The following is a 14,207-nucleotide window of genomic DNA, read 5'->3' as shown; positions in this document are numbered from 1 at the left end:
TGGCACGAAGTCTCCTCAGCTCTCTGCTCACTTGCGCTGTTGTTATTATGGGTGGGGATGTTTTTCCTATGCTGGTATCAGCAGAAGGATGTGTGGAGGGTGCAGTACTCCGAGGTGAGAGTGAGAGTGGGTTAGGGTGGTCAAACCTGTTAAAAAAGTTGTTCATTTGGTTTGCTCTCTTCACGTCTCTCTCAATGGTGGTACCCCCGCTTCGAGCTGCAGCCAGTGATGATCTTCATCCCATCCCACACTTCCTTCATGCTGTTATTCTGCAACTTCTGCTCCAGCTTTCTCCTGTACTGCTCCTTCGCCGCCCTGAGTTGGACTCGGAGTTCCTTCTGCACGCGCTTGAGCTCATGCTGATCACCGTCTTTAAAAGCCCTTTTCTTCTGATTCAAAAGGCCCTTGATGTCACTTGTAATCCATGGCTTGTTGTTAGCATAGCAGCGTACTGTTCTTACTGGAACTACAATGTCCATACAGAAGTTGATGTAGTCAGTAGTGCAGTCAACAACTTCCTCAATGTTCTCATTATGAGATCCCTGCAGGATATCCCAGTCTGTAGTTCCAAAAAGTTCTCTGAGTATTCTCAGCCTCCAGGGTCCACTTCCTGAATGATCGTGTGGTTGTAGGTAGGACTCTAACTTTTGGTTTATAGTGAGGCTGAAGCTGAACCAGGTTATGATCTCCTTTCCCAAGCGCAGGCAGCGGGGTGGCGCTGTATGCGTCTTTAACGTTTGCATACAGTAAATCAATAGTCTTATTTCCCCGGGTGTTACAGTCCACATACTGGGAGAATGCAGGCAATGTTTTGTCCAGAGTCACATGGTTAAAGTCTCCAGCGATTAGCACAAGCGCCTCAGGGTGCTGCGTTTGTAACTTAGCAACAGCGGAATGGATGATGTCACTCGCTGACTCCACGTCTGCCCGAGGAGGGATATACACGATGACAACAATGACATGTCCAAACTCTCTGGGCAAATAGTAGGGACGTAAACTTACGGTCAACAGTTCGATATCCCTGCAGCAAGTGGAGATTTTGACGTTAACATGTCCAGAGTGACACCACCGTGTATTAACATAGAGAGCGAGTCCTCCTCCTTTGTGCTTACCACAGGTACTTGCATCTCTGTCCGCTCTAACTGTGCTAAACCCGGGTAGCTCCACGTTGGCATCTGGGATGGTGTTATTTAGCCACGTTTCGCAGAAACACAACAAACTGCATTCTCTGTAGGTCCTTACATTTTTCACCAGCGCAGCCAGTTCGTCGATCTTATTTGAGATTGAGTTTACATTCCGCAGAATCACAGAAGGCACCGAAGGCTTGAAACGCCACTTTCTCGCAAGCCGCTTCTTTTTTAGCTTAGTGCCGGCTCTGCTGCCACGATACCGCCTTCTTACCTCGTCGGGTAAATATGGAACCACACCGGCACTGGCATTTGTTCTCAGCGCCCGAAGTTGAGTACTTGAATAGGCGAGTCTCGGCGTGTTAAAATCCATGCCCACGTTGTAAAAGTAAGTGTGTCCAGGGAAGGAATCCACATAAAATAAAGTGGTAGGAGTGATCAATAAATAAAAATAGAAAAATAAAAGTAGAAAAGTACACATACATATACAGTCATACACGGAGCTGCTGAAAAGGCTGCCACTCACGGCGGCGCCGGATGCAAACAACAGAAAAAAAAAATCTAGCAAATCACTGCTTTTCAATGTGCTCATACAGCACTCACATCCATAGTCAGACTTTTTCGATTTTTACTAGTTGAGAAAATGCAATAGTTCTACAAAATACATGTTTTGGGACCCCTGGAACACCTGCTTATAGAAATGCATGACAAAATGTTCCCTATAATAGTTCTTTTATGAGAAATGTTTATTCTGTTTAATTAAATTTTAAAATACATGATTTATGACACACCACTAAAAGTTAAACCAGCAGCAGTCACTTGTAATCAATGTATCAAACATTAAAATGGATGATTTAAAACAAGAGTACCAAGTTTTAAGAGAATCATAGAAAATATACTGTGTACTGAACACAACTTATAAGTAACCATAATTTTTTTTATTTCAGTTTCTCCTATAAAATGTGAAATAAATGTATAATATCATCATCAAGTACAAGACATGACACAAATTCAATCTATTATAGGGCATACTCCTACATTGGGCCAATATATAAATTTTGGAATGTAGAGGTACTTATTCCCCTTATTCACTGGTCAAGTAACATCTTCAATTCCAAAGCTCAGCATTATGGGAATTTATTTACTGTTCATGAAGTGTGGCAATTTTTACAGAAGTATATATTAATTATACAGCAATGGTCACCATTAGGTTTCATTACGTCAAACTTTTTTCTTTACATTCTGCATGAAAATAGACATTCAAACACTCAGGTACAGACATACAAAGTACTTGGGGTATACAACATATAAAAAAAAATGCATATTTTTGGTGTAGTATTCCATTAAGAGGTTTCCCTCACATATCCCCTTAGTTATAAGCAAGTTTTCTAGGACCTTCATTTGTGTACAGTCTCAGAATTACAGTATGTTGACCAACGTCTATCACCTGACTACTGAGCAAATTAATGCACAGATGGAGACCTATATACTATTTTTTCAGTTTTTGATATAGTACTTGCCTTGTCCCTCAATACACATTTTTAATGGTTACTCTCTCATTTTCATGGTTGCTTATAAGTAAATCTGAAGAAAAGCAAATTAAAATGAAAACTGTGTGCCCAATGACTCCTAAATAGACTGGACTTTTTACACAGAAAATATGATGGTAGCTTCAAAATTGTATAGGCCAGCTACCAATATATAAGGGTCTGAATCCCCATTCAAGCAGTATCTTTTAGTTACAGTATGTGTTAACAATTAATTTTGTCCTTACAAACTTCTTCTGAGACTGCAAGTTTACAAACACATATTTTGCCATTTTGAATTATTGGAGTGATATCTGGCTCTAAAACTGATAAATGGAAAAATATGGTAAGTCTGATTAGGACCCAGCTGATCGGCGTTTCTTAGATTCACAGCACTTCTTGATAGCACTGCTAGACCTCTTCAGTAATAGGCATCCCTGTCCCAAATTTATTTATTCTTCATTTTTTTCTTTCTCCTCTTATCACAGCCTCTTGACCCTTTTGTTATATTTTTTCTCTCTTCATGGCCATGCTGGGCAGTAACAACTGCTTCTTTACTCTTGGTATGATAGGGCTACTGGTATCTTCTTGTTGCATCTGTATAACTCTCCTGTACATGGCTGTTCATGGGGTAGTGGGGGGTAGTTGTGAGATATGGTTCCTTTTAATTGTGGAAGTTTAACTACATTAACTGTTTCAATTTCATAAAAATTTGAACACAAAAAAATCTTGGTCTATCATTCGTAATGAAATTTTGAAACACCTGTGCAAAGTCTAAATAACTCTGCAAGGCACTATACGACTATTATAAAAAAAAGAGAAGTTTTAAAACTTTGGAATTTCTCTTGGGAAAACATTTCTTGTTACAGCAAATAATAACATCATTGCAAGAATACAAAAAGCACTATAGTAGCATCCTGAAATCTGTAAACTTTGCATTTTGGCTCAAATTCTAATCATTAGTAGATTTATGGCACTGATAACTTTTGAAAGCTACACACTTGTTCACACCCTTATTTGCAAAAGTTGCAGGAGTCTACTTACCAAAACACGATCTCCCATTTTCAACTCTCGCTCTCCTTTTTTCACAGAGCCAGCCTCTGACAAATTAGATACAGATTCACTGGCTACCCTCGTGAGGTTTGTGGCTGGCGTGGCAGGGGTGGAAGGGGTTGCAGGGGTAGGTGGTGTTGTATGAGCAGCAGTTGCTGGGGAAGGTGTGGTTGGTGGTGGAGAGGTCAAACTGGCCGAGTTTGTAGTGGGGGATGTCGCTCTGGACAATGGGGCAGCCTGTGTTCCATTGGATTCTCCTTCTGCTGCATTTCTGGAAAGCTTTGATGGTCTTGTAAATATACCACGTAAAGTTTCACACTGAAAGTAACGTACACCAGCAACTGAGCCATCATTCTTGCCTATAGGTTCATCCAGTACAATTCCTGCCCACTGACCAGGGGCAAATTGAGTCTCTCCCAAAAACTGTATGAATCCAGGTTTGCTGCCATTAACCCAAACTCGTTCACCAACATGAAAGTCATCCACAAATTCCTCCTGTGCCTCAGATGTTGTCGAACTTGAAGAAGTCTTATCTCCAGCAGATACTTTTCCTGAAAAGTAGCAAAGAATAAAATTATTTACTGGCAAACACCTCAAAGTTTACAAATATTACAAATATTAAGAAAAATATTTAAAATAAAACAAAAATGCTTCTATCAAGCACAGCAAAATAATTAAATAAATTATTGAAAATCTACTGTTTAGTAACAGTTCTAATTATGACACCTAATCACCATGAGTGCTCAGAGCCTCCAGTACGATGTACAGTACATGTATAAATATTGCACCTGCAACAATACCGGTTTTCTTCTCAAGCCAGTTTGCAACAAACTGGTTTCACAGTAGACAATAGGAGTGGCATCGGTCTCATCCTGTTAAAGATGGATACCTTCTTTAGAGTTTCCAATTTCCTTCAAGAACAACTTGAACTATCAAATGCATTCATTATAGACAAGGTGCCCATGCTATTATATAACATGAAAAGCATTTTTATATTTGAAAAATCTCATTCATAAATAAATTAAATAAACAAATAAATAAATAAATAAATGAATGAATGAATGGTCTTAAAATTAAACTACTTCATATAGTACCTTAAGTGTGCCAAAGCAATAATCAAAAGTCACAAGAAGTTATAATTCCACACAGCATTTCCAACATGCAAAGTGAAACAAATGAGCTACAGTGCATCTGGAAAGTATTCACAGCGCATCATTTTTTCCACATTTTGTTATGTTACAGCCTTATTCCAAAATGGATTAAATTCATTTTTTTCCTCAGAATTCTACACACAACACCCCATAATGACAACTTGAAAAAAGTTTACTTGAGGTTTTTGCAAATTTATTAAAAATGAAAAAACTGAGAAATCCCATGTACATAAGCATTCACAGCCTTTGCTCAATACTTTGTCGATGCACCTTTGGCAGCAATTCCAGCCTCAAGTCTTTTTGAATATGATGCCACAAGCTTGGCACACCTATCCTTGGCCAGTTTCGCCCATTCCTCTTTGCAGCACCTCTCAAGCTCCATCAGGTTGGATGGGAAGCGTCGGTGCACAGCCATTTTAAGATCTCTCCAAAGATGTTCAATCGGATTCAAGTCTGGGCTCTGGCTGAGCCACTCAAGGACATTCACAGAGTTGTCCTGAAGCCACTCCTTTGATATCTTGGCTGTGTGCTTAGGGTTGTTGTCTTGCTGAAAGATGAACCGTCGCCCCAGTCTGAGGTCAAGAGCGCTCTGGAGCAGGTTTTCATCCAGGATGTCTCTGTATATTGCTGCAGTCATCTTTCCCTTTATCCTGACTAGTCTCCCAGTCCCTGCTGCTGAAAAACATCCCCACAGCATGATGCTGCCACCACCATGCTTCACTGTAGGGATGGTATTGACCTGGCGATGAGCGGTGTCTGGTTTCCTCCAAACGTGATGCCTGGCATTCACACCAAAGACTTCAATCTTTGTCTCATTAGACCAGAGAATTTTCTTTCTCATGGTCTGACAGTCCTTCAGGTGCCTTTTGGCAAACTCCAGGCGGGCTGCCATGTGCCTTTTACTAAGGAGTGGCTTCCGTCTGGCCACTCTACCATACAGGCCTGATTGGTGGATTGCTGCAGAGATGGTTGTCCTTCTGGAAGGTTCTCCTCTCTCCACAGAGGACCTCTGAAGCTCTGACAGAGTAACCATCGGGTTCTTGGTCACCTCCCTGAATAAGGCCCTTCACCCCCGATCGCTCAGTTTAGATGGCCGGCCAACTCTAGGAAGAGTCCTAGTGGTTTCGAACTTCTTCCGCTTACGGATGATGGAGGCCACTGTGCTCATTGGGACCTTCAAAGCAGCAGAAATTTTTCTGTAAGCTTCCTCAGATTTGTGCCTCGAGACAATCCTGTCTCGGAGGTCTACAGACAATTCCTTTGACTTCATGCTTGGTTTGTGCTCTGACATGAACTGTCAACTGTGGGACCTTATATAGACAGGTGTGTGCCTTTCCAAATCATGTCCAGTCAACTGAATTTACCACAGGTGGACTCCAATTAAGCTGCAGAAACATCTCAAGGATGATCAGGGGACACAGGATGCACCTGAGCTCAATTTTGAGCTTCATGGCAAAGGCTGTGAATACTTATGTACATGTGCTTTCTCAATTTTTTTTATTTTTAATAAATTTGCAAAAATCTCAAATAAACTTTTTTCACGTTGTCATTATGGGGTGTTGTGTGTAGAATTCTGAGGGAAAAAATGAATTTAATCCATTTTGGACTAAGGCTGTAACATAACAAAATGTGGAAAAAGTGAATACTTTCCGGATGCACTGTATGTTGCATGACAAAAGAAATATTAACTTAATTACTGTTTCACCAGATCTGACCATTTTTTCAACCTCAACTGCTATCTGGTACATCTTCAAGCTTTGAAATGCAGTTTCTTTTATCCCCACGGGAGCGATTTTTAGGATAAATGTAGGCAAAAATATTGTCCTCACCAGGAGGAGCAGCTGAGCTTTTTGTAGTAGCAGTTGCAGGCTTGCCTATCTTGCTGGGAGCTTTCAAACCAGTCGGTTTCAGCATGCTCATTTTAATTTGTCTTTGCCAGCAGGCCTTTGACTGTCAATCAGTGGAATTAGCCTTTCTCAACCATTGATCTTATTCGAGTATAATGTCCTGGCTTTGGGCTATTCTGCAGAAAAAAGAACATCACAAATTAAGCAGTAAATTCAGAATTGTTTAAACTGACAAATATACACAGTTCAAAAGGATTTAACTAAAAATGAGAACAGATGTTAACTTAAATTCTAAAAAAATAAAATGGAATCTGTTCCAGATAAATAAGAGTAAATTGAGGTAATGTTCAGTGGATATCTCAGTCATCTTCTACGTTTCATTTTATAATCTAGGTTATAAACAAGACTGACTTTAATCATAACTAATGTCACAAAAGGACAAGAAAAACTCATCTAGAATATTAGTAAGGTACTTATTAATACTTGTAGTACTCTGTAATAATAATTAGTAATAATTTGCTCTTTGAAATGTACAAACAGATCTAATGTCACAACATACTGTAAAGATTCTTAAATTAACTTGATACTATTTAGGGTCACAAAAGGTCAAATATTCCAACCGAAAAAGTAAAACATAGTACTTAACAAATAATAAAAATACGTTTTACATGTATACAGTTCACATACAGTGTCCTCAAAAATAACAGAGGAACAGCAAAATGTTATCACAATAAAAAATTTAACAACAGAAAAGTGATTAAAAACTCAGATTAACTGTCCAGGGCAAGGTTGCAGAGAAGAAACTCAACCATCACTATCTAATGTTATCTAGTCACCATACCAAAATAAATCAAATTGGAATTGCTAAAGTTCAGTATTTCTGTTTTTAGTCATCAGCGTTCTCAGCAGTAATTGATCCCTACTTGTGTAGATGCCATTATACACAGTACTACACATACAAAATAAGCAGCTGATAGCTTTTGAAATGCCAATGCTAATCAATGGCAGATCTTGAAAGCTTAATGTTTCTGAAGAGCTACATACAGTACGTTTATGGTAATCTTACAGCTTTACTAGAAATGTCCTTTCACCTTGAAACAATGAGCACGCAATCTTTTACAGCAAAAGACTGAATCTTCTGGTCTGCATCCCAACAAAAGGCAGTGCCCTCATTAGCAGAAATACAAGGACTTTACAAGTTAACTTCACTTTCCAACCAGGATTGATAAGGCACATGTTTCACATAAACAAATATACAAACATCATAATTAAACTAAACAAGATAGCACTTTATTTTAAACAAAGAAAAACTGATTTTGTGAAAAGATAGTACATATTTATTATCCCAAGGGATAGCCTATCTACTGAGTCTTCACCTCAAATGGGTAGCACAATTTTGTATTTTTGTGATTTAATAGAGCACTGCAAAATATGCTAATAGTAAATGAACAGGACTATTGTTTTAATAAATAACAATATTTGTCTAAGTTAATTTGAAGCAGAGCACCTTTCAAAATTCCAGAGTTATTCTTGCAGCTAGTGATCTAACAGGTTCTTCAAGTTGGTTTCCAAAACATTTGGTGTCTTTACTGAAACATATGAAGTTACAAGACTTGTAGAGGTATGTTAATTATAACAAGCCATGTTTTGAGATTTTGTGGTTGATAATTGCAGAATCACCACCATTAATCATGCAGAAACATTTATGTTCCTACTCTTAAAAGTGCTTGTCTCTGACAGTCAGTTAACAATTTTCCCAGACTGTGTCTCCATAGCATTACGATACACAATACTCTTGAATTTAACTCTCGCCTGTCCCTGACTCAAGAAGCAGCAATAGTAAAGAGCCACACCTAAAATACTAATAAATCAGTTTTGAAACAAAGGCATGCTCAGAGGTTTAAGGATGAGTGATAAGGATTCAAGACCATGCACTGGACAAATTACTCAAAAAGAAAAAGTTACACAAAATAAAATTTTGATATTTACAATCAAAAATGGTACTGTTAAAAAACATTAACACATATTTGTTGTTACCAATATTAATTAAAACTACTACAAAGTTAAGCAAGTTTCTCTCTCTAGAGTCAGACAGTCATTTATGGGTATTTACAACTAGGTTACAAAATCCCAATAAAAATCTATGACCAGCACCACTATAACAGACTGGAAGCAATTTTTACAATCTTTGAACAGACACTGTTAGTCCAGTGCTTCACATTCAGAAAATTCATAACATTGTCAGTTATCAGGAGAGTCAAAAATTAATCAAACCACCAATTCTGTGTTAAATATTGAATGCTGTGGCAATCACATTAGACATCAATTACGATGGGAACTCAAAAATAATAATGTTTGTCACATTAATAAAAACTGGAAAAAAAGGCAGTGTTTCATATTCTACAATAAAATAAAGCCCTGACCACAACTGGGATATTTACACTTAAGTATCTTCTGATCATCACTCATGCAATCTGAAACAGCGTAATGTTATCATATAGATCCATTCATCCATTTGCAAGCCTGTTTAATCCAGTTTAGGCTGGCAAACGCTGCAGTCTATGAGCAATGGGCACAAGGCACAAACCAGTCTCACATGGGACACCAGTCCATCACAGGGCACACACATATCCACACAAAGAAAAATTCAATGTTCTACGATTTTACAGTAAAGTAATTTGGTATTAGTTACTCCTTTCAGTAATGTAACTAGTCTGCTCTGCTCAGATACACTCTATCTTAACTGAACAATGGACTGTCATCCTGTTAGCTGCTGTGTGCCAAGTCTGAAATAAGAATCAAAATGAAACATAAAGAGACACGCACATCAAAATAGCCAAAATACTGCCCTTCACTTTGCCACTGAACGTACTTGGTTTCGTTTACATACAGTGACTATTTACAAATATGCCTACCATAAGTCAAAATTTTCCATATGTGCACAAAGAACGTCACAACATTAGAACTACAAAATTAGGGAAAAACAAAAGAATATTTAATCATTGCCTATTTTAAGTACGTAAATTATTTAAATTTTCCAAAATATAGTTGTTAAATGTATAAGGTTTATTTTAAAGATGGAAAAGGATGGTATGACTGAATAAATTAAAAAGCATCCAGCAGATGTGTAGCTGCCATCAAACAGTCAAGTATAACCTAAATTCATAGCTAAAAGAGCATGTGGACTCCAAAAAATCTTTAAACTCTAAAAAGAATTTTGACTTTCAATTTTATTAAACAGCACTGGACTTTTAGGTTGGTTATTTGCACCATTAAGTCCTTTCCAAATAGATTTGAATTGATTTTTGTCAAGATAATCACTGACGAGGGCTACACTGTTAATCTTTGAGGTTTGTTATTATAATCAAAGCTGCCAATAAATAGTTTTAGATGTTTTACTCCTTAACTCACATATGGAGAAGGACATTTCAAAAAGCAATATTATCAACAATTTTATTTTAACTATGAGCAATGTATCAAAGGCAGACTTAAAGCCAAAATAACAACACCCTTGTTAAAATAAATATTAGGGTGTTTTCTTTTAGATTGCAAAAGTGATTCATCACACAGGAGAAATGCCCAGATTTATACAATACTGCACCAGATGTATTTTAAATTAAAAAGTTTAATATGTTTTTATTTACATTTAAATGCTTTCTTTTTTACTCATTATCATTAACATTATTGATTTACTTATGAATTGCTGGAGGGAATAACAAATAAAAGACAAGCTCCTGCAGGCACTAAGGAGTAACCCAGATTATTGTATAATACAGTATATAAGAAGGAAAAACAAAATGCCTCTGTGTTTTTACACACTGAATAACAAAAGTATGGACACCCTTACTGAACTACAGAGGTAAAGGTTGATATTAAAATTAAACACTTTTCACTTTTAGTTAGATTCTGAAACTAATAATGTTTAAGAAATAAACAGAACTTTCAGTGCCTAATAGGTATGCAAAATTCTCAGGATGACACAAATAACTCTCATTTTGCTTTTTATTTAAAAGAAAAATTGCAACTAACTATATACAAACTGACAACTTGAAACACATGAGCTAAAATGTTTTATTTTTTCCCTTAAGCATTTTTGAACTTTGTCAATTACCTTAGTTTCAGAAACAAATTGCACGAAGTTAACATAAATCTGCTCATTTTGTGCTCCTTCTTAGTTGTTCTAAATGAAAAACATAGTTCTCTATTCATGAATTACTGAGTAAAAGGGTTTGCTTTCAGCAAGTATGGACTGAATGCATCAACTTTCTCAAATAACAGCTCAATTAACAAAACAGCAACTGTCTCTGGCTCACCTAATTATAGGGATGTACCTTTTAGCTTCTTTTTCCAGGTGGTATCTTTTCAGATCACCAATTAATGTAGAATGGTTACCTTACTCCATTCAAAGAGAAGACTGTTATACAGTAGTTTTCCTGTCACTGACATTTATTGTAAAAAATGATTACACAACCAACACTTTACAGAGCAACCCACAGAAAGTTCAGTGACATGTTTCCTGTCAGGATACAAGTCTAGTGAATATCTAAGCCATGTCACAGTCTTTACAACGTTACAAATATGAATTGGAATGTTTGAGATTGGCTGCAGTTGGTGTCTTTCTCCATAATCTTAACCTGAATTAATTTCATTCAAAGTTGATTACTGCCTGTTGCAAAGCTCCCCTGGCTTCCCTTCATACTTCAAAACAAACTCTAATACAGCTTTCTAAATTTGGTTCTGATGAGAGATGTCCATCGGCCTTTCACTTCTGAACTGTGGGGGCTGTTTATGATTTCAAACACAGCTGACTTTTCCACCATAGCTCTAATAATTTCTCTATCGTCAGCTCCAGTTTCACTTGACCAACACAGACTGAGGAGCACAACGGCCTGTAAAGTCTAACTTTCTTGCTTTTCATAAACAATTCTTTGGGATGTGTGTTAGTTTAGGCTGACTAACTTTATAAAGATGAAACAACTAATCAATACAATGTATCCTGAAGTCACTTGGTTTAATGTCCTAAAGTGACATAATGTATATAGATAATACATAACATCCGGCGCCACCGAGAGTGGCAGCCTTTTCAGCAGCTCCGTGTATGACTATATGTGTATGTGTACATTTCTACTTTTATTTTTCTATTTTTGTGAATTTCCCATTGGGATTAATAAAGTATCTATCTATCTATCTAATCATACTTGACTCAGGGCGCCACCAAGAGTGGCAGCCTTTTCAGCAGCTCCGTGTACGACTTCATTTTTCTACTTTTATTTTTGTCTTTTTTATTGATCACTCCTATCACTTTATTTTATGTGGATTCGTTCCCTGGACACACTTTTACAACGTGGGCATGGATTTTTACACGCCGAGACTCGTCTATTCAAGTACTCAACTTCGAGCACTGAGAACAAATGCCAGTTGTGAATTTCCCCTTGGGATTAATAAAGTATCTATCTATCTAATCAAATCACAGCTGTTCCATTATAAAGAGAAAAAAAAACATTTTTTTGCTTTCACTGACCCTGTACTAAATGAAGAGAAAAAAATTCCATTCTCCACCATTTATCCAGTCCTGGTTTATGGGGGCAACAGTTTTAGCAGTGAGCCATCTTCTGCCACACAGAGGCACCACCTCAATCCATGGTACAAACTTCAACATAGCATCAACCAGGCAAGAGCTCAATAAGAACCCCATTCCCACACAATGCATTTTCTCCCCCCAAAAAGTCCAGAGTAAAGGAGAATCCAGCCTTTTTCAAGGGATTTGGTTCTAGAAGCAAGCAAGTGGGTACACAAGAGCCCATCTCTTATCTAGTTGGTAGCTCTCAGTCTCACCCATCAACTCCGGCTTCTTCATCCCATGACACTCCACATCCCAAAAGTCAGTTTGTGTGCCCGGGTTCCAGCCCGCCAATGCCTCTACCTCTGACCTCTGCCCAGGCCTCTATTCCTACTGCAGTTGGTAGGCCCACAGGTGGCCAGTCCCATACTGCACTTTCAGGCTGTGACCAACCAGGCCCCATGGCAGTCCCGGTCTGTCTCCAGGAGGAGGCCCCAATAAACCCATACCCGTGGCTTTGCTTCATTAGGGGCTTTAAAACACTCTTTGTCTGACACCTCACTGGGGACCAAAATTGAAGAAAACTGTATATTTTTAAATTTTGAAATATTACTTATTGAAGAAAATAAGCTTAATTTTTTTGCATTGTGGTACATTCTTCTCTAGAAAGAAGTACATTAGATGTAGTTATTTTAATTTTTTTTTTAATGTTTTGAAACTTTACTCCTCACCATCATACAACTGTTATTGTACGACCATATTAAACAATAACTTTCACCACGTTTTCTGTTCATATAACAGCATAAGAAAACAGAAATCAACATCAAAGGTCTCCAATTAAAAGTCCTTCAGGCCATTATTAATGTCTGTTATCTCTAACAATACAAATATGTTTTTCACCATCATCGATGCAAGTAAATAAAATTAAACCAGATACTTAGGTGGTTTACTGCTCTCATGAGAATGCTCATCTGGGAATTGTGGGCAATTTAAAATCAACTGCAGTGACAGCAAGACAAAACAATTAGCTTGTGTTACATAGGAAAGAATGCAATCTCTTTCCAATTAGACATTGCCAGTACTGACAAAACTGTTGCCACAAAAATTAAAACTTAACCCTTTTGCTGAAAAGACTAATAAAATATTTAGTTGCAAGCAATATCAAATGAGTATGAATTCATTCAAGAGAAACCGGGCAAGAACTCAGATGGAACAATTAAACATAATAAAAAGCAAAGCAATAATAAGCAAACTGAGATACTTTAACACATTTACATTATGTTTAATTTCCCTATAGGACATGTTTTATAAACTGGCAATTAGTGACAATTATTACATTAACGCTCATGTTGTTAAAACAGTTGACATATTACCACTTAAAGCTTCCTCACTGTAACTTATTGGAATAATTACTATATATGCTAATACTAACTAGAAACATAATTTTCTTTGTACAGAACTACTGTGAAACTGTTCCTGTATTTTTATAACAAAAGTAACAAAACTACAGCATCCTTAAACATACAAGAATAAATAGTAATAATTTAACCATTCTTCACTTTACTTATTTGTAGTGTCATGAAATAACAAAAAATCTTTAACAGTGAAGAGATTGGGAGCATGTGTTAATAGCATGTTGCTGCACCCACCACGAACCAGTGCAGCAGGTGACACATCAGCACCACACTGGGACAGTGTGAGGTTTGGTTTTTTTTTTTTCCTTTTTAAAACATTGGCTGGAGTGCCAATCTTGCCACCAACCCCCATGTTTTCCCTGTAAGATGGAGGTCCTGTTTGCAAGGCTGGATGCAGTTTATCATCATACCCAGGACAAAGAAATTACAGGTTAAGATCCTTATTCAAAGGCCCAATGGAGCAGGAGTCACTTCTTGCGTTTACGAGATTTGACCAAGCAACCTTCCGATTGCTGGCTTGGATCTCTA

The 14,207-nt window shown here is 37.4% G+C and overlaps 1 protein-coding gene across 6 annotated transcripts in view; it reads right to left on the bottom strand.

Annotated features, from left to right (window-relative positions):
- clip1a (CAP-GLY domain containing linker protein 1a) overlaps positions 1–14,207 on the bottom strand; it is an 88,940-nt gene that overhangs the window by 66,242 nt on the left and 8,491 nt on the right. For all 6 annotated transcript variants that reach the window (XM_051920958.1, XM_051920959.1, XM_051920963.1 and 3 more), the window contains exons 2-3: positions 6,687–6,880; positions 3,698–4,257 (exon numbers count right to left, since the gene is read on the bottom strand). In XM_051920958.1, coding sequence (XP_051776918.1) covers positions 3,698–4,257; positions 6,687–6,777 — 651 coding nt within the window. In that variant the 5' untranslated portion in view covers positions 6,778–6,880. The remainder of the gene's footprint in view (positions 1–3,697; positions 4,258–6,686; positions 6,881–14,207) is intronic.

The sequence above is a fragment of the Erpetoichthys calabaricus genome, chromosome 18 (assembly GCF_900747795.2).
Source record: "Erpetoichthys calabaricus chromosome 18, fErpCal1.3, whole genome shotgun sequence".
Classification (NCBI taxonomy): Eukaryota; Metazoa; Chordata; class Cladistia; order Polypteriformes; family Polypteridae; genus Erpetoichthys; species Erpetoichthys calabaricus.
This window is presented reverse-complemented; position numbering and strand designations above follow the sequence as displayed.